At 48.0% G+C, this 20,860-nt stretch overlaps 3 protein-coding genes across 3 annotated transcripts; 1 reads left to right on the top strand and 2 right to left on the bottom strand.

Annotated features, from left to right (window-relative positions):
• Positions 1-1,410: 1,410 nt before the first annotated feature.
• LOC148820402 (uncharacterized) lies at positions 1,411-4,491 on the bottom strand. Its single transcript, XM_088933372.1, has 10 exons — positions 4,105-4,491; positions 3,913-4,025; positions 3,785-3,828; positions 3,514-3,688; positions 3,334-3,439; positions 3,174-3,259; positions 3,019-3,104; positions 2,555-2,860; positions 1,899-2,404; positions 1,411-1,800 (listed from the first exon to the last, which is right to left on the bottom strand). Exons 1-10 carry the CDS (start codon positions 4,489-4,491, stop codon positions 1,411-1,413), a joined length of 2,199 nt encoding a protein of 732 aa, XP_088789498.1.
• Positions 4,492-6,863: 2,372 nt separating this feature from the next.
• On the bottom strand, positions 6,864-9,623 carry LOC148820403 (uncharacterized). The gene is made up of 8 exons (XM_088932429.1): positions 9,165-9,623; positions 8,971-9,086; positions 8,832-8,899; positions 8,582-8,756; positions 8,398-8,494; positions 8,214-8,299; positions 7,805-7,893; positions 6,864-7,723 (listed from the first exon to the last, which is right to left on the bottom strand). The coding sequence occupies exons 1-8, from the start codon at positions 9,621-9,623 to the stop codon at positions 6,864-6,866; spliced, it is 1,950 nt and encodes a 649-aa protein (XP_088788555.1).
• Positions 9,624-10,704: 1,081 nt separating this feature from the next.
• yars1 (tyrosyl-tRNA synthetase 1) lies at positions 10,705-20,754 on the top strand. Its single transcript, XM_088932031.1, has 14 exons — positions 10,705-10,864; positions 11,736-11,817; positions 12,609-12,755; positions 13,385-13,560; positions 14,028-14,157; positions 15,856-15,936; positions 16,076-16,168; positions 16,569-16,704; positions 16,830-16,915; positions 17,293-17,428; positions 17,651-17,748; positions 17,841-18,034; positions 18,301-18,442; positions 19,284-20,754. Exons 2-14 carry the CDS (start codon positions 11,761-11,763, stop codon positions 19,392-19,394), a joined length of 1,587 nt encoding a protein of 528 aa, XP_088788157.1. The 5' UTR covers positions 10,705-10,864; positions 11,736-11,760; the 3' UTR covers positions 19,395-20,754.
• The last annotated feature ends 106 nt before the right edge of the window (positions 20,755-20,860 follow it).

The raw sequence follows: 20,860 nt of genomic DNA on the forward strand, positions 1-20,860 counted from the left end.
TTACTGTTGTCATGTTTACCAACACCCCCCATCAGCTTTGGAAGACCAATGCCGTAAACATAGCTGTAGATGGCACTGTACTTCAGCTTCAGTAAAAAATGAAAAACCTAGGAGTGATGCTCATCTTCTCCCAAATTGACTACTGTAACGTTCTACGCACTGGCGTTTCTAAATCCAGTGTACCATCTTTAAAATCCTCATGCTCGTCTATAAGGCTCTGCTTGTTACCGCAGTATCCATCTGAGCTACTGGTGTTCTACTCCCCACCTGTGCTCCTCTAACTCGGGTCTATCTGTTCCTCAGCCCCTCTACAGTCTATGGGTGACAGGGCCTTCTCCTGTTATGGCCCAGAGCTCTGCAACTCTTTCCCTGAAGATATCAAATCACCTGCCCTAAACTTTCAAACTCTAGACTCACAACCTCTTCTTTAGAAGGGCTGTTACAGAACTGGTGCTGTTAGATATGCATCTCCTCCCATTGTGTAGTTTTTGTTGTCTTTGTCACACAGTAGAAGCACATTGCGAAGCCACCTTTAAAATGCACACTATAACCTAAAGTTTATGATACAGAGGCAACCTTCTGTATTAAAGTAAAGCCCACTTACAGAGAGGGAAGTCCTGTGTTCTAGATCTGTACTTTAAGAGCAGCTTGTTAAAAGAAGGGTTTGGTGTATTGAGTGGTGTTCCCCTATGTATATACATACACACACCTTGAAGTGTAAAGAATGAGGCAACCCATTGTCTACCCATCCCTCCCCACAGAATCCCCAGGTTTGCACCTAGACTAGGAAAGCCTGCTAAAGCTATAGATCACACCTGCTTCCACCACTTGACCTTAAGGGTTAGCTGTTGCATTCTGGGATTGCACTGTCCACTGGAATTCATACACTATTCTTCACCCACAGCACCCCACCCCTCTTCTGGTCTCCACAGGGTGGGGCAGCAGAGTCACGGCCATGTCCCATGACACCAGCACCCACAGGAAAGGCATGCAGATGGCAGTCTCCATCCCAGAGCAGAACAGCAGGCTTAAATGAGCCATGCTTCCCACTCAGCACGACCAGTCAACACCTGAATTCCACATGCAAGTTAATAGGCCAAGTCCAAACCACGGGCTTATCCAGAGTCTTGGCTATTCCCCCACCAGGAAGCATCCCTCGAGTCAGCAAGCCTACATAATTCTAATACCCCCTCCAGAAGCATCTCCATTCAGGTACACACCAAGACCACCGTTGGGCTCAAAAGACCTTTATTGTCCCAGTACAATTGACACATTGAGGTCCGAGGCAGAGGGACCCAGGATGTACCTGGAAAGAGAACAAAAAGGAATGAGCACATCACAATCCCAGGAGGAGCTTAGCACACCTGCTGTGGATCTACCAGAAGAATTGCACCCACCTGAAGTAGAAGGCTAGAGGCTCCCATCGGAAGCCATAGGAGGCATCCCTGTCCTTCCGTGGTCCTTTTCTGGAAATTCCTTCTGCTCCAAGGCTGTAGCACCTTCATGGTCCACACTGCCCAGTTCCAGAGCTTTGGATTCCCCCATACCTTGATCAACCTTCACTTTTGCATTCTGGTCATTCACACTGCTAACAGGAGAGGAATCACCCACTTCATGGGGAGGGTCATCCAAGTCACTTTCCGATGCCATTTTGGACCCTTTTTGTTCGTTACTTGGGAGAACTGAGCGCGTAGCAGTTGAGCCAACAGGAGCTTCCTCAGCATCACCTTGCACATCCTCCAGGTCACTCTCCACATCACCCTCACTGGAATCACCTTCCAAATCTCCTTCTGCATCCCCCTCAGTATCTCCTTCCAGGTCAACCTCCACATCCCCCTTGCTGGCATCTCCTTCCAGGTCACCTTCCAAATCACTCTCCACATCCCTTCTACATCTGCTTCACCATCATCCCCCTCAGTATCTCCTTCCAGGTCACCCTCCACATCCCCCTCACTGGGATCCCCTTCTACGTCACCTTCCACATCCCCCTCAACATCTGCTTCACCATCATCCCCCTCAGTATCTCCTTCCAGGTCACCCTCCACATCCCCTTCATCACCAGCACTACCAGACCTGAACCTTGTTCTAAACATGGTGCCATTAGCTGGGACAGCCGACAGGGTTGCAGTCAGGTTCACTGGAAGGTCCTCAGCAACATCTCCTTCCACATCCCCCTCACCGGGATCCCCTTCTACATCACTCTCCACATCCCCCTCACCACCATCCCCTTCTACGTCACCTTCCACATCCCCCTCACCACCATCCCCTTCTACGTCACCCTCCACATCCCCCTCACCACCATCCCCTTCTACGTCACCCTCCACATCCCCCTCAACATCTGCTTCACCATCATCCCCCTCAGTATCTCCTTCCAGGTCACCCTCCACATCACCTTCTGCATCCCCTTCATCACCAGCACTACCAGACCTGAACCTTGTTCTAAACATGGTGCCATTAGCTGGGACAGCTGACAGGGTTGCAGTCAGGTTCACTGGAAGGTCCTCAGCAACATCCCCTTCCACATCAGCTTCACTGCCATCTCCTTCCACATCACCCTCCACATCCCCCTCACTGGTATCTCCTTCCAGGTCAAGTTCTGCATCTGCTTCACTATCATCCCATCCAGGATATCCATTCAGGTCACCCTCCACATCCCCCTCACCGGTATCACCCTCCACATCCTCTTCTGCATCCCCCTCACTATCTCCTAGGTCACCCTCCGCATCTTGAAGAGGGGTTTCTTGGCTTGCCACACCATCTCCTCCTTTGACCTGAAACCAGAGGAGTCCACGGTCTCTGGCAGGGGCTTTGCTCTTTAGGGGAGTGTCCTCAATCAGTATGGGCCCAGTGCTCACAACATCTATAAGAAGAACGGGGATAAACAGAAGTCAATCCAGATTAGAGCCTTGTATTCCTCATGTAGTAACTACAGGTAAGGCTCATAAGCTCCAGTCTGCAGCATGCTAGCCCACATTAGACCAGCAGACAGAATGGCGATGTTACCCTGAACAGTAGTACCTGTTATTATGGACGTCGGAGGGGAAGCGGTACAATTGGAGTCACAACAGTCACAGACTGCCCTAGCATATTCCAGGTCTTCCCATCTAGGAAGAGAAAAGGCCGTTAGGAAGGACGCTCCAGGCTGAGCACAGAGACGGAATACTGGATCTTACATTTTCCTCACAACATTGAAGCTGCAGGACTTCGTGTGCAGCTCTGCTTTCCATCTGCTCATGAACACGACACAGTGCAGGTACATCTGAAAAGAGCAGGAAAGCTTAGCGAGTTCAAACCCACATTTATGGTCAGGAGGCCGACTGCGGCGGTCTGTACCTTGGATGCCACCTTAAGCTCCTTTGCGTCTACAGAGAAGTGGATGGCATCATCTGCTCTGGGAGAGTGAAACCTGGAATCCGCTCCCAGGTCCTTGTTCATGCAGCTGGCGGTGGGGAAGGAAGATCAGGTTAGTGCCAAGTACTCAGCTTCAATAGAGCACAAGCGAGCAAGTCATACCCATAGTTCTCGATGATGGAGTACTGAGGTAGAGACTGAGGATCTTTGGAGAGGGTTGCATAGCATGACTTGAGAAAGAGTCGCTCTCCTCTGGACTGGGGATAGCCTCTAGCCTGGAAGTGGAGCACATCACCCATGCTGTACACATTGGCGAGGGAAGCAGCAGTCCAGGCAGCTGTAGAAACAGTACCAGGAGGATTTTCAGCTTCAAAAGAGAGGAGCTTCCAAGCTACAAAAGCACCCATGGAGATCCACAGTAGCAGGTACTTACAATTCATGAGGGTCAAGCTGAATCTATCAAGGTAGTACTCTTGCCTGGAAGAAGATAAGCATTTAGAAACCACACAAGACGAGCATGTTCTATACTGTGGGGGGGCTGAGCACTCTCCCAAGCCTCACCATGCATAGCTGCATTGGATGTCCACATTGATACGAGGAACCCCATCTTGCTGAGCCCTCCGACTCGGGACGTAGTGCAGCACATTCCTATAAGCAATGTAACCTGGTGACATCTGGATGAGACAGTAGGCATTAAAAGGGTGCTTCAGCCTAGCGAGTGGTCAGTATTAGGTCAAGAGACAAGACCCTTACCAGCCTCTGACCGTCACAATCCTGCAGGCTATAGCTGAAAAGCAGGTCGCCACTCATCGGATCCATGCTGTTGTTCCCACAGTTTGACCCTAGAGTTAGCTGGCCATCATAGGAACTAAAGCCATAAAGATTCTGCTTGACCCGGATGACCATATCACTGTCTGCGCAGCTGACAGAAACATCCTGAAGAGAGTCGGCATCAGACTGCACACTAGAATGGTGGGCATCTGTGAGGTTCGCACCTCCGTCCACCATCAGTTCATCACCAGCCCTCAAATCCAGCAAATTCTCACTCATCTGCTTGGGGTCTCCTGAGCTTCTTGGAGCACTGAATATAGAGAAAGGCTGTGTCCCTGCAAAGCAGAGACAAAACACAAACAGCCACATTTGGGCAGAAGAGAGGGGGAAAAGCAGCAATGAGGAAGTGAAACAAGAACAACAAAAAAGAAAGACCAAGGCAGGAAAACCCAATGAGTTGGCAGAAGAAAATGGCTGGATTTATAGCAGAATCCAATCAAGGCCCCATGTGCTCAGCATTAGTGCTAACGGAGCTCTAAACAGATCTGGTTTTACCCCAAATGATCGACACTGGATTAACAATGGGACAATTGTAGCTGTAGATTAAAGACTAATTTGAGGCTGCCTCATATTGGCTCCAGTCGTAACATGTGGTAATTAATAGATTAAACACACTTCAATTCAATTGCCTCCATACCTACACCTGTAGATTTTACTGCTAATTGACATATGAGAGCCAGGTGAAACTGATTCATGGTGTGAGATTGGCCCCAGAAAAAAGCCAATTATGTTCATGTCAAATGTAGCCATTTTCATTCCAACAATGGATATGGGACATGTAATATAACATCTTTTTCTAATTCTATCCAGCCTTAATGGGCTATTGGTTCTGTCCAGCAGAAATAAAGGAGGACATATCCCCTTGTATTCTGAAAAAAGAATAGGTTTCATTAACAGTGACTCCTTCTCTGACCTCCTCACACATTGGTTATACTTTCCGAAGCAATTATCTGTTAATAGATCTATGCAGTTCCTTGTTTTGCATTTACTACTCTATTCTGTGAAATTTAATTATAATGATAGGAATGTTCATGGTAAGCTCTTAAAGAGCTGACCCGTTACTTTACCAGTTGATCTCTTGAACATCTTCTCTACTCACTGAGAGAAACTCATCTTGCAGAAGAAATATACAGTACAATGTCGGATCCTATAGGTTGTGGCCATCAAGAGAGCATTTCAGCAGAGCTGCTCATGGCTTTATTCTTGTGGGGCAGTGCTCGGGGTTCTAGCGTTATAAGTGGAAGGGTGTGGGAAATCCCAGCTGCGATACTGCTGCTGCACCCTTGAGTGAGCTACTTTACCTGAATTGTTCCAATTAAATGCTCCATTGTATAAACAGTTGTGTATTAAAATTGTTTTGGTCAAAAGAGGCAGCCCCAAAGGATGAGCAGCCTCCCTGCCAGAGCTCTAATCTTGAACTTACTGATTGATGTTGGTTGGACTGTGACTCTCACAACAGTCTCATATAGTCCTTTCATTGTAATGGCATTTTCTACCCACTGAGGCAGACAGCTGTATCTGCAAGAGAGACCTGCCTGACATGCCAAGAACAAACGGACACCAGATCTGCAAAGGGCAGCTCCCACGAAGCCAAACTCTGTTCAAGCTCATCCCAGGGGCCATAGCCCCTGCCCAGGCATTCCCACAGGAGGAGCAGAGCATTTAAATGCATTGCCTACCCAACTCTTCACATCAAATGGAAAACAGCCTCCAAAGGCTATAATTTGATACAACATGCTTTATCACACTATTGCTTCCATGTTGTTTCAAGGACAATGAAAGCTGTACACCTAGCAGCTCTGCAGGCTGCACATTTGATTTCTTTTCATCTTTAAAGACAGAGGGAGACCGTGCCTGTAGGAGGCTAGAGGATGGGCAGTAGGGAGATGAATGTTGGAGCCTCAGTTCTCAGATCCTAGGGCTGTAGTCTAGATTGGGGTTCTTAAATGAATTTTGCATGGCTTCTTCACACCTGCTAGAGACACTAGTGAAGTTTACTGGGTTCTTGAAGTGATCACGCTTTCAGGACCACTACAACAATCATGCCATCCCCTCGGCAGCCTTCTCTTTCCACTTTCTTCCAAGCTGTAGTAATCCAGATGCAGAGAAAGAAAGGGGATCCACGTAAAGGAAGGAACATGGTATTATCAGCACTCTACAATGTTTTAATGGAAAAAACATATACCTTCACATAATCCTATCCCCTTGAGCATTTTGTGCTTCTTTTTTGTAAAAGGTTACAAAAATATTTGTTTGTTGTATTTGGTATTATAGAGTATAATCAGTATAGTAGCTTTAAGACCATTGAGTATCAGTAATACTCAAGCAATTGATCTCCCCACTACAGGCACTCCATTTTTTTTAAACCCTGCACAATATACATGTTGACTTTTCCTATACTAATGCAGTATAATGTGCACAGGTTACACCAAACTGCTTTAAATAGTGAGGAACAACACAGGACAGCTGGTTCATCCCTTTAAATCCCTAAGGGGGGGGGGGGGGGGGGGGGAAAGCTAAGAAAGCCAAAAGAAAAGCAGTCAAAACCACCTGAAAAAAAGGAAACCCCTTCAAGAATTTTATTTTGCAAAATTACAGGCCTTACAGATCAGTTCTGCACCTACTGCAACCATTCACCCCAGCTGCAGAGGCAGGAGGTAAAGTCTCTCCCCAGGAATGCACTAGCCTTCTTTGCCAAATGGAAGATTCTGCTGTGACATCATGGCCTTGTGTTCTTCATCTTTCTGAGCTCCTTCAACACCAGAAGGCATCAAGGATAAAGGGACACCATCTTCACGGGCTAGTGTACCTGTTGTGAGCACAGCCTGGTCAGACTGAGGCTCAGCCAGGTCATCACTGCTCTCGTAGTCCTCCTCAAGCTCAAACTCTTCAGAATCCTCATAGTCCTCTTCAGGCAGCAGCTCTGGCCACTCTTGTGAGGACAAGGATCGGGAAGTGCGGTTGTCGGCTTCCTGCAGCAGAGGCCCTGGGGTCAGAGTGACATTAGCCTTCATTGTGGTCTGCACTGGTGGTGAAGAGCTCCCTACTACCACAGCTGGGGGAAAGGGCATCCGAGTCCCCACGCCAGCAGGGGTGGTATGCTGGTCTGCTGCAGGTGTATCTGGGTCACTTTCAGGCTGCTCTGTAGTTAAAGCCCACTCATCATCATCATCATCATCCTCCTCCTCCTCCTCCTCTATTTTTTCTTCCTCCTCCTCACTTTCTTCCTCCTCCCCAGTTTCATCCTCTTCATCCTCCTCAGCCCCTTCAGAATCTTCCTCCTCATCCTCACCAACATCACTTCCTTCATCCTCCTCAGCATCACCACTGCCATCTTCCTCTCCAACATCACTGTCACTTCCTTCATCCTCCTCAGCATCACCACTGCCATCTTCCTCATCCAGCTGGTAGTCTCGTTTATGCCCTTGGCCATGATCCCCACCTTTTGCCTGAAACCAGAGGATTTCAGCCCCAGGAAACAGTCCAGCTTCCCTGCTGAGAGAACCTCCCTTTATCACTATGGGGCCAAGACTCTTAAGATCTAGAGAAAAACGGAAGGGTTCATTCTTGGAGTGAGAAGTTAAAAAAAAACAAGTATTAAACACCTGATTAAAAAAAATACCTTGAGGTAGTTTGGTCTTTATCTTAGCAGTGCAATTAGAGTTACAGCAGTCACATGCACCATCAGCCACCTGTCCAATGTCTCTCCACCTACAGAAGAGAATAACCCCTTAGAGAATACGGAATGAACACCGAAGGCTTAAGTGTGCATGGACTAAGGCCCTATGAACCTTGGCAGCTCAGAAACTAGTTTTGAACATGGTCTCAATTTAAGATGGAAGCAGGAAATAGGCCCGCATCTCTTTACATCAAAGGCAACATAGAAGTCAAGAAAACTGCCAGCCTCCCAGCTCAAAATACCTATGCCTCAAAAGCACTTCCAATCCAGGAGAAGCCACTTTCTCTCTCTCCCCCCCCCACTAGATGGAGCTCTTTTGCAGGCCTTGGAAAAGCAAAGCCACTCAACTGACCTTTTTGTAGCTGCACAATAGTTACAGGACTTGGAACCCTCTGTGGTCTCTGGAGTGGACAAGAACATGGAGCAGTGCAGGTAGATCTAGAAGACAAGTTCAGGGTTCAGGGATTCGAGTCTCTTGGTACAAAGAGCAAGGTTATGCCAACATTGTTTTGGGGGCGAGTTCCATTCTCATGTACCTCCATATCCTTAAGGGGCGTTGTATCAAAGGCAAGGTTAATTGCATCATCGGCTCTGGGGGAAACAAACTTGGCTCCCATCCTGTTATTGGCACAGCTGAAGTAGAATTGGGAAGAAAAAGTAGGTAATTTGGGCAGTTAATCAAAACCATAAAAAGTAAAATGTGCAGTTAAGGGACTTTACCCCAAGTTGTCAACCAGGATGTACTGTGGATTGGGCTTTGGGTGGCCAGAAAGGGTTGTATAGCAGTAATTAATGAAAAGCTTTTCTCCATCAAAGGCAGGATAACACGATGCCTGGACATGAAGTTGGTCTCCAGAGTTATAGATGTTGGTCTTGGAAACTGCAGTCCAAGCATCTGTTGGGGACAAGGAAGAGTCTTGCATTAGGAGAATGGGACAGCTCTGGAAACTCAAACTAGTGTTGAGCTTACCATTCATCAGTTTTAAATCAAAGACCGTGTCATCTTTGCTGGATTCAAAGGAGACGTCATCGGTTTTTCTGTTGGAAAGGAGAGAGTTAGCTTGTGGCGTCAAGAAGTCTTTTTTTAAGCCCAATTCATGAACTCTTACCTAGAATAGTAGCACTCGATCTCAACGTTGATACGCGGTAGCCCACGGGATGCCGCTGCGCGTTGATTCGGGATATAATGGAGGAAATTCTTATAAACAACGTAGCCCGGTGGCATCTGGAATAAGGAAGCCAAGCCTGAAGAGTTACTGAGCACTTAGGTGGCCTTTTTTTTTTAATTGATCGAGCGACTTACTAGTCTTCGACTGCCGCAGTCGAGGAGGTTGTATTTGAAGAGCAGGTCCCCCGTATCCTCGTCCAGGCTACTGGGCTCGCAAACAGAACCCAGAGTCAGCCGCGCGTCATGGTACCCGAAGCCGTAGAAGTCCTTTCTTACTCTCACCACCATCTCAGACTCCCTGCAGCTCACCGACACATCCCGCACGGAACCTTTCCCGGACCGCCCGGTCTTGGAGCGGCTGAGCAGCGCACCGGGCAGAGATGAGCGCCCAGGCGCGTCAAGCTGGTCGAGCCGCGACGTGTTCTGGCTCGAAGAGGCGCCCGAGTCGGGGGGCGGAGGAGCGGTTGTTTGGGGCGCTAGCAGACCCCGCGTCGTTTCGATCGGCCCCGAAAAAACACTGGGAAAAAGTATTCCCGCGAGGTAGAAGCCTAGTACAAGTGACTGCATTGTTGGAAACGCACAACTATAGGGCATACGCGGTCGTATAACTGTACGGTTCCGGGAAAAAAAAAACCGACTCCTTAATAAAATTTGAACATAGGATAGCTCGATACTGACCCTTGTCACATATATATATACTGGCTTCAGCAAGCGCCGACACCTGCTCCTATTTAGTACCAAATTAATTCTCACGCGTTATTTAACACTTCTGATACGAAATGACCCGTTCAAAGCTTAGAGAATTGTAGGACACGGCAGTAGTTGACGATTAATTAAAAAACGCCTCGCCTGAAGACACGACTGTTACGGCTTGGACAGACTATTGTGACTGTTAACATTTTTTCGGCGTGTTCATTTAGCCAAAAAACATTAAAACAAAACTGTAAAACTATGTGTGGTGTCGAACAGGGTAAACAGATTTCTGATTGTTCATATTCAGCACAAAAGAGGGCAGAACATTAAAGACTGAGGTGGTGTAACTGCTGTCCTACAGGGTTAGAATTCACAATTTTAGGCCTTTAAATCGGCAACAACAGCAGACTTTGCATGACGGTAAATGGATCCAGTTAAACTAGTGATCAGCTGAATTAAGTCATTGCCAGCCCAGGAGGCACTAGAGGTGAAGATTAAAGATTTAAAAAAACCAAAGTAATCTGAAAAAGTTTAAAGCACGCTATCAGTTGATATACGGCTGTGTATTTTATGAGTTTACCTCTGTCCTTTTACACAGTATTTTACAAAAGTATTCTAAAAAAAAGTATACGTTTAGTGATTCTAACTACGTTTAACGGAGCAAGACATGAGATGTTTTCTGGCCGGAAGATCCCATCTTTAAACCTTTTTCTGTTCAATAGTTATGAAGTATTTAAACTTAATAATACACCTTTTGTACAAAATACTGATACACTTATTACGACTTATTAAATAAAAGCAGGGTTACAGGTTGACTGTAAGCTGTCCAACTAAATACAGCCATAGTGTAGATTTTTACACAATGATAGACTGGGTGTGAAACGTCTGCTTTTCGCTTCTTAAAACGTCAGTCCATATCACCCCGGTAAAAACCAGATTCAGAATAACGCGACTTTCGCTTGCAAAGCATCACAGCGCGCACAATCGAAATCGATTCTATTGAGGTTCGATTACTTTTTCCTGCCAGGTTTTGTGTCCGATCCCAGAGATTCTTTCTAACGCTGATGCAACACATTGACACAGGAGCGTGTGGTGAGGCTGGCTTTGCGCTGAGGCGTTTCCTGCTTTTAGAATCGACACCGGTAAGACATATCCACTTTTTATATTTATCCACGGGGCCGTTTTGACCACATTTCCCTGCGTTATTGATCATCTGTTTTATATCGTTTCCTGTGATCTGGATGGTGCCGATATCCTGAAACGTCGAGCACTGTGTAGGACTCATTCCTTTTATACAGGTCTAGTTCTGTCGCTGGGTAATTACGGATTACTGTGGTTTTTTTTTATGTTGTTGAGAAATATGTAAAGGTTTCATCCCTTTCATACTTATACGGATGCGGCGAATAATTACGGTTTTCAATTAGTCCTACACCCAGGCTGTGCTGTATTAATCTAGAAATGACGAGATGAACAACAGTAATTTGGCTTTTTTTTGTGAGTCGACCAGCCTGTTTGAGATTCTTCAAAGTAGAAAATAATATGACTGCGGATTTTTGGTATCTGTCTGCCTGCTTGGATATACTGTATGTGGCCTAAGTATTATGTCACTGGCCTGAGATAAGCGCAGCTCTTTCGAATGCCAAAAAAAACCCACCACAGATCTTCAGGGGTGATGAGAACTGTAACTATAATCGCCTCGGATATTAGGTTTTCTATCTGTCATCGATCCAATAGTTTCTTTCACAAAGTGTCTTTAGACCAAAGAAGTCAAAGGAGATTCGCAGTTGCCTGTTTTAGGAATGATCTTTATCATTTATCCTGTACGAAAACGTACCGGTTTTGAAAGTCCATATTTGCACGTGCTCGTGTTTATCAAAACAAAATAAGAATAAAAAGCTCATGTTTTTTTACATGAAAGTATGAAAGGCACTGTATTAAAAGTGCTGGCGTCTGCTTTAGTTGTTTCGCTATTTTACCAGAAACCACCCCCCTCCGTCTCTCTGTCTTCCCCAGTGTGCAGGAAGAAGAATACTAAACAATGGGAGAGCAGCTGAGTCCAGATGAAAAGTACCACCTCATTACCAGGAATCTGCAGGTATGAGTCCGAGCTATTTTACAGACAGACACTGGCTGACTCTGTTCAGCAGATATCAGGGCCACAGTAAACTGTGCTAAACTGTGATTTCTTTAAAGTTGTATGTAATTTAACTTGTTGTTGTTGCTGCTGCTGTTCTTCGTTTATGTTTTTAGTGATTCCTTTAATGTCTTTCTATTGGAGCACACATGCAAATAAGCATTTCATTACTCATGTGCATAGGACAAACTAAACTAAACTGCGAACCACGAAGTGCTCTGCAAAGAGCACACTGTAAAGGCTAGTTGTGTGCATGAAGTGTGAATACAGACTGAAAGAGCTTAAAAGGGGATCTGAGTGGTCAATATTTCAAAAGGAATAACGGAGGATGTTTTTAGCACTCAGCTCTGCTGTTGGGGTTGGAACGATGAGTGCTGGGATCTGGGTTTGGTGTATTATGGTTGATCTGTTTTGTGGGTATGTAATCGGACAATAAAAAAATGTTCACAAAAAACAGCCGGTTGAATTGAAGTTCTGCAAGGATAATTATAAGGGCTCTAACTGGAGGACTGACTATCAAGATCTGCTGGAAGTCGTTTTTCAGGGGTGCATGAAAGAGATTAGCAGGCCAGGCAGATCAGAGGGGCAACGTGTTGGACTCTCGTGGCCTGCTTGAACCTCACTTCTCATGAAGGTTTATTGTACTGTCGTGAAGAGTGTGTGTCCAGACCCATCTGTGTGAGACACTCGGCGTCCCGGTGAGCCAGTGCCTCTTCTCGCTGGTGACCGTCCACAATGTCCTTGTGTTCCAGGAGGTGCTGGGAGAGGAGAAGCTGAAATCTGTGCTGCAGGAGAGGGAGCTGAAGGTGTACTGGGGCACTGCCACCACAGGCAAGCCTCATGTGGCCTACTTCGTGCCCATGTCAAAAATCGCCGACTTCTTAAAGGCGGGGTGTGAGGTGAGTGAAGGAGCAGGGAGCTCCTGCAGGCTTTTATTCTTGTGGGGTCTCAGGTGAGCTGTCCTCCAAAGCAGTGATCCCATCATTGGTAAAGTTCTGGAAATGATGGAAATGAACACCAATTAAGTTAGTAATTGATTAACTTAAGCCATTAGTTGATGAAGTTGAGTCAGAGCTCAGGTAAAGGAAAAGCTACAGAAACTGTCAGCTCGCTGTGGGATTGAGGAACGCTGTTTTGAGAGAAGACTATGAAATCGAGTAATTAAAACCTGGTTTGTTTTTTAGGTGTACGTTTACATTTGAACTTTTGTCTTGTTGAAGTACTGTTTAAGCCAAGTTTGGTGAACATAACTTTCATTATAAACATCGGAGAGAAAGGCTAGGCCAATCGTCCCTTAAAGAGACATCAGGTAAATTCATCAGGAGATAAAAAAAGATCAGTCTTGGGTGACTTTGCCACAGTGTATTCATGACAGATTTGTCCTAAAGGGTGACCAAGATGTGGAAGTGGTTTAAGCAATTTAAGATACAGGCGCCAGGATGTGTGCTTTTAACTGAAGAGGGCAGCAGCTGGCATTTCTGGACAATCTGACAGAGCCTGGACCCTGAGCTGTGCTGTCTCCCTGCAGGTGACCATCCTGTTTGCTGACCTGCACGCTTACCTGGACAACATGAAGGCCCCATGGGAGCTGCTGGAGCTCAGGACGAAGTATTATGAGCAGGTGATCAAGGCCATGCTGGAGAGCATTGGCGTGCCACTGGACAAGCTCAAGTTCATCAGGGGCACGGACTACCAGCTCAGCAGGTGAGGTTCTGTGTGTGTCGTCTACATGCAGGGCATTGTGGAGATGCGCATGGTCACAAAGTAAAGCTTTGATGTCTGTCATCCAGGGCGTGTTTTGCTTAGTGTAGCCACCTTGGGGAAGATTCTGTATACAGAAGTAAACCTGCTAAACTAATACAGCACATGGCTAAGCAGTAAAGTTAAAACTGTAAGCAAATCCTGATAAATGATCTGATTCCTTAAATATAGAACAGTTAAGACAGGAAGCATCTTTGAACTTTGATGAACATGGCGTAAGAAAGTCATTGTCTTGATGTTGGTGAGTTTAAAATAAAGAGCTGTCTGAAGAACTGACTGGGGAGAAGAAATGAAACAAGGTTTTGAGAGAACGGAGCCTCTTCAGTGGGTCGAGACTGGGCTTTTTTCTGCAATTGGTAAGTGTGTGCTGCTCTGCCTGGTATGCGACAGTCCTGTCCTGTTGTCCTCAGGGAGTACACACTGGATGTGTACAGGCTGTCGTCCATGGTCACTCAGCATGACGCCAAGAAGGCAGGAGCGGAGGTGGTGAAGCAGGTGGAGCACCCCTTACTGAGCGGGCTTCTGTACCCTGGACTACAGGTACCTCTCCTCTCTCTACACACTCCGTTCACCCCAGATTTGCTGCCCTACTTGTGCTCTCCAACTCCTGATTCGCTGCCCTCCGTGTGCTCTCTGGCCCCGATTCGCTGCCCTGCGTGTGCTCTCTGGCCCTGATTTGCTGCCCTCTGTGTGCTCTCTGGCCCTGATTTGCTGCCCTGCGTGTGCTCTCTAGCCCCCGATTCGCTGCCCTGCGTGTGCTCTCTGGCCCCGATTCGCTGCCCTGCGTGTGCTCTCTGGCCCCGATTTGCTGCCCTCCGTGTGCTCTCTGGCCCCGATTCGCTGCCCTGCGTGTGCTCTCTGGCCCCGATTCGCTGCCCTGCGTGTGCTCTCTGGCCCCGATTTGCTGCCCCCCGTGTGCTCTCTGGCCCCGATTTGCTGCCCTCCGTGTGCTCTCTGGCCCCGATTCGCTGCCCTTCGTGTGCTCTCTGGCCCCGATTCGCTGCCCTTCGTGTGCTCTCTGGCCCCGATTCGCTGCCCTTCGTGTGCTCTCTGGCCCCGATTCGCTGCCCTGCGTGTGCTCTCTGGCCCCGATTCGCTGTCCTGCGTGTGCTCTCTGGCCCCGATTCGCTGCCCTTCGTGTGCTCTCTGGCCCCCATTCGCTGCCCTGCGTGTTCTCTCTGGCCCCAATTTGCTGCCCTGCCTGTGCTCTCTGGCCCCGATTCGCTGTCCTGCCTGTGCTCTCTGGCCCCGATTCGCTGTCCTGCGTGTGCTCTCTGGCCCCCATTCGCTGCCCTGCCTGTGCTCTCTGGCCCCGATTCGCTGCCCTGCGTGTGCTCTCTGGCCCCGATTTGCTGCCCTCCGTGTGCTCTCTAGCCCCCGATTCGCTGCCCTTCGTGTGCTCTCTAGCCCCCGATTCGCTGCCCTTCATGTGCTCTCTAGCCCCCGATTTGCTGCCCTTCGTGTGCTCTCTGGCCCCGATTCGCTGCCCTTCGTGTGCTCTCTAGCCCCCGATTCGCTGCCCTTCGTGTGCTCTCTAGCCCCCGATTCGCTGCCCTTCGTGTGCTCTCTAGCCCCGATTCGCTGCCCTTCGTGTGCTCTCTGGCCCCGATTCGCTGCCCTTCGTGTGCTCTCTGGCCCCGATTCGCTGCCCTTCGTGTGCTCTCTGGCCCCGATTCGCTGCCCTTCGTGTGCTCTCTGGCCCCGATTCGCTGCCCTTCGTGTGCTCTCTAGCCCTGTGTGTGTTCTCTGCCCCCTGGTCTGCTGCCCTATCTGTGCTCTCTACCCTCTGATTCTTTGAGCCCTTACATGTTCTCTTTTCCCCTGATATGCTGCCCAACGTGTGCTCTGTACCCTGCACCTTCAGATACTCTGCTACTGATACTCTGCCCCACACTCGTCCTTCAGCCTTAAAAAAAGTTAGTATGATATACAGTCATACTGACACCAGTGAAGCAACCTGTAACTTTTATTGAAATTTGGCCATCACTGAGGTAACTTTTTTGCAGTAAAAGGTTTCTCTTAGTGCTGTCCCTATCGAAATATTTCCCTTTTTATCTGTATTATAATAACAGGGTTAGGCAAAAGGGGCAGATGTGAGAGTGATGGGCAGCTTTTCAAAGGACTACTTTGGTGCTTGTCTATTGAGAAGTGATGACTTTGTAGTTCATTCATATGCAGTGAGCTCAAGCCCAGCATCCTTCCTTCTACAAGATCTCTTTCCCTGACTTCTCTTGCCAGGCTCTCGATGAGGAGTACTTGAAGGTAGATGCCCAGTTCGGGGGCGTGGATCAGAGGAAGATTTTCACTCTTGCGGAAAAGGTACAGTGTCTGGGTGATTCATAGCAGGTCATAGCAGGTTTGGGTGCTGGGTGAATAACGAATATCAATGTGGAGATTTTAATTTTGAAAAAACTGCGACTTTAAGGTCTCGGCTGTGTTTCTTCTGACCTCTTTCCAGTACTTGCCCTCCCTGGGCTACGCCAAGCGTATCCACTTGATGAACCCCATGGTCCCAGGCTTGACAGGGACAAAGATGAGCTCCTCCGAGGAGGTGAGTGTTGGTACTCAGGTACTGTTACACAGGGTTTTCGCTCCACACTGAGTTGTCAATGAGGTAATTAACCCAACTATTGTCTTTTTCTTGAGGTATTTTACAGCTGATTAATCAATAATATTTTTTAAAGGTACAGTTACCTTTGAAACACTACAGAGCCTGGTTAGAAGTGTTATAGTCTTGCAGATGATACCAGTCTTGTAACTGAGAATTTGGGTGGAGCAAAAACCAGAAGACACCGAGTGCGAGACCTCTGGGCTTAAGGACGTAATACAGCATTGCTGTATGGCACAGAATCATTATTTTGCACAAAGTGCCTCACGCTTTCTCAGGGGGATTCTTTAGAGTGACTTGTCTTATTTATTGTGACTGAGGCGTCCCTGTTTGCCTCCTCCAGGAGTCCAAGATTGACCTGCTGGACAGGAGAGAGGATGTGAAGAAGAAGCTGAAGAAGGCGTTCTGCGAGCCGGGCAACATCCAGAACAATGGGGTCCTGTCCTTTGTCAAGCATGTCCTCTTCTCCCTGCACTCAGGTGACGCCCGTTGCCCCTCCCACTCCACTACAGATTAGAGCGGTGACTGTGCTGTTGTCACTTGCCAGGCACAGAGTAGCCTTGTCAGTCTCAGCGCTATTGCTTTGCTTCCTGGTATCTTGCAGAGTTCACCATTAAAAGGGATGAGAAGTGGGGAGGTGACAAAGTCTACACAACCTATGAGGAGGTGGAGAAAGACTTTGCAGCAGAGGTAACATAATGGCAATAAAACTGAAACCACAGTGTGGTTTTAGAACATAAGAAAGATTACAAATGTGAGTCCATTTGTTGTGTCTAGCCTAGTTTGGTAGTTGTGAGTTAATTGGTCCAAGGATCTCATCCAGCTGTTTCCTGAGTTGTCACACTCACCCGGCCCTTTGGGTAAAGAAGTGCCTCTTGTTCTGTCTGGTTCAAACCAACCCTTTGGTTACCTGCTCCGCCCAAGCCTGGCGTTGGACCACATTCACTTTTATCTCAGTGTTTCTTGTTCTCAGCATACCTGGGCCGTGTCGCTCTGGGTTACCTTTGCCTGGGGTGCTTCTCCCATGTCAACACATTTTGTTTCTTCCTGTTTCTCTCCCCCTCCAGCTCATTCACCCAGGGGATCTGAAGGCTTCAGTGGAGGAGTCCTTGAACAAGCTCCTGGACCCTATCAGGAAGAAGTTCGAGAGCCCCGAGCTGAAGAAACTGACCAGTTCTGCCTACCCTGACGCTTCCAAAAACAGTGAGTGTCCCTGGTGCTGCCATTGGCTTTTCAAAATTGGGCGTAGGCTTCTTTTTCAGTATCCGTCCAAACCGTCAGTGTGGAATTGACCCCAAAACCGAGTACAATGATATATTAAATGTTACCTCCTGGGTAATCGTCTGACTTCTCTAAAGTACTTGCAGTCCAGGGTGGGTGGCACAGCTGATGGGTTGCTCTTTTTGTTATTGTGATTGACGTCAGAGGGGCCAGCCAAAGGAAATCCTAAAAACCCGGAGGAGGAGGAAATCGTCCCGTCCAGGCTGGATATCCGAGTGGGGAAAGTGCTCAGTGTTGAGAAGGTAGTGAAAAGCTGTTCCGCCTTCTCGGCTCTGCCTGTGGTGGGTTTGTGTGGGAATCGCTGACCAGCCGTGCCCTGTGCCCTGTGCCCCAGCACCCCGACGCCGACAGTCTCTACGTGGAGAAGATCGACGTGGGCGAGGCGCAGCCGCGGACGGTGGTGAGCGGCCTGGTGGCCTTCGTGCCCGCGGAGGAGCTGGAGGGCAGGCTGGTGGTGCTGCTGTGTAACCTGAAGCCACAGAAGATGAGGGGGGTGGAGTCCCAGGCCATGCTGCTCTGTGCCTCCCTGTGAGTACCGCCGCCGGGAGCTGGGGCGCTGGGTTCGAGGGGCACGGCGGGAGCTTCTCTAGTACGGCACGGGAGAGTCAATCGGGGAAGTTCAGATCTTTCTGCTCCCTGGAAGCAGGAGAAAGCCAGGTGGCATCTCTTCACCAGTGTTGGCGTTGACCACCGCTGGCGTCCACAGCTTGAGGGACCAGAGACGGGGGGCGGGGGGGGTCATTGTGGGGAGCTGCAGACATCTGACGCCACTTCCCCTTCTGATCTGGGCACAGAGGCCAGGAGGATCGGCAAGTGGAGCCCCTGGACCCCCCTGAAGGCTCGGCGCCGGGGGAACGGGTCTTCGTGGAGGGGTACGAGGCGGGCAGGCCGGACGAGGAGCTGAAGCCAAAGAAGAAGGTCTTTGAGAAGCTGCAGGTACGTCTCCCCCAGATTCCCAGACCTTGATTACTGCTCCGTTCAGAAACCCCACTGCTCTGTCACCACATAAGCAGGTCTTATTGCAATGTGAGTATCCAAGAGGAAAGGCTTGCTCACAGCAAACCCCGTGCAGTTTAATGAAATAAAATACTGCGAAAGGCAGTATTTGCAGCACTGTGTGCCATTCGTGCCAGATGTAAGGCAGATGCAGTTTGTCAGAAAGAGCCCCCACTGCACTGCAACAGAAGCTGTGAGGGTGATGAGTGGGAGCTAAATGTTAGTGATCTGTTACACAGCGAGTGCCTCAGTAAATATACTTGCATTAACAGGTTATTTCTTTGCCTTTTTTGGTGACAGTTTTTTCTGCACCAAAACTAAGGTTACACATGCATAGGAGGTCTATCCAGTTTGAAATCAATTTGATTCTGAAATGACAGGCTGCTCAGTATCGCTGCTTTGTCATGGTTACTGATCACAGGGTCTCAGGTTTTATCGCATCTGTATGTTTGTGTTGTTTGGTAGGAACAGGGACTGTAGTTGCGCTGTCTCGCTCTTGGGATTTTTACATGGGTGCTGCACCCTCTGCTTTGAGTGGATCTGTCCCTGTTAACATAAATGTAAACAAATACTACTTCATATTAAAGATTTTAATATTTATTTAAATCTGCCTCACAGTCAATGATAATAATTTAAGGAATTTAAGTCTGTGGTTTAAGTGGTTTGTCTAGTCTTTCATGTTAAAGAATTATATTTAAAATTTTAAATATTGTAAAGAAAATTCAAAACAAAATGTCTATGACTGTCTTGACCCTAGTTGCCTCTGGGTTTTTAAACACAGGTTGACATGAAGGTGTCGGAAGACTGCGTGGCTCAGTGGAAGGGGAGCAGACTGGTGACCAAGCTGGGGCAGATCACCTGTAAAACTCTTAAGGGTGGCAGCATCGGCTAAACACCACCAGCATCCCCCCTGCCCTGCAGAGTCCGCCTGAACCCGTGGCCCCTGTGTGGCACAGCCTGGCAAGCGTCAGCCATGCCTGCTGGGAGGGTTCAAACAGGACACTGGGAACATGCTGCGAATAAAATAATGTACACACAGAAAGTTAGGGTATTGTTGTGGAGGGCCAAACAAATTGTCGAAAGAAGTTGTAAGCATGTTACAAAGCACTGACATTAATTTGAGAAAATCATACTGGCAGGTTATTTGCTTCAACTTTGCTGCAGCACACTAGGTTTATGCTCAGCAAGGCTTCTCCTATCTATTCCAGTTTCCCGAAGTTCATGTCTCAGTAGAAACCGTCTTTCTTTCAGTACACTGGTTCTTCAGGTGGGTGACAAAAGCTATAGTGGCAAAAAAACCAGCAGGATCTTGAAAGTTGAGATCTCTAGGTGCTGGCAATCCCTCGGGGGTGACACTTTCTTATTTTAGTGCCACAGGTTATTATTTCTCAGCTCATCTCAGGGAACTGGCTCAGGATCCCCATCCAGTCAGCAACTGAGTCTTGATCTCCCTATCAGTCTGACACGGTGAGTTATTTACAGTAGTCAGTACAAAGCAGGGTCGCTTTATGACAGCTGCCTCACGGTTCCTAGGTCTTGGGTTTTATTAGGGAGTGGGGACTCTTCTGGGTGGAGTTTGTATGTTATTCCAGTGTTCACATGGGTTTCCTCCCACCTTCAAAGACATGTTGGTGTCTACATTCTCCTGCGGTGGGAGGCCTGTGATGGACTGGCATCCCATCGCTGATGAGTTCTGGGTTGTAGGGACCTCCTGCTGATGAATGTTACTTGCCAGATGCTTTTTCCCCCCCCCCTCAAAGTGATTTACAAAGACTGTGAGATCTCTGCAAGTTCTCTTATCACCAGCTTCATAGCTCACCCAATGGATGAATGACAGACATTCAGCCCATTGCTCTGTGGCAATGTAGTGGCACAAATTGGATTCGAACCCGTAACTTCCCAATTTCCAAGCTTCATACCTTTACCACCCACTGGACCACATGGGCTCCCCAGGTGCTGTTTGGGTCATGCACGGACCTCTGTAACCTGTCACTTGACTCCCACCTGGCCCATCAGTGAATAATCAAGCACTAATTAATCCCTCTGACGGTTTCAGCAGGCACATGAAGCGAGTGAAGTTAGACTCTGCAGGCGGTACTAAAGTAAAAACACATCCTTCATGCAGAACGGGAGGCCACTATGTTCATCAGATTGCCATGTAATTATTTGCAAGGCTGTACTGTAACTCATTTTATCTGGCTGCTAAAAGCAACAGTGACCACCTGTAAATTAATAAAACGTTGTCCAAGTCGCAGCTTGTTTTCCTTATTGTCATGAGCACGGAAGCTCACCACCAAGGGGGGAACTGCTCTCTACAAGTAATATCCTGCTTAAAGAGGTGTTTAATTGTATATCCTG

Source organism: Atractosteus spatula, chromosome 14 (assembly GCF_055471065.1).
Source record: "Atractosteus spatula isolate fAtrSpa1 chromosome 14, fAtrSpa1.hap1, whole genome shotgun sequence".
Lineage (NCBI taxonomy): Eukaryota > Metazoa > Chordata > Actinopteri > Semionotiformes > Lepisosteidae > Atractosteus > Atractosteus spatula.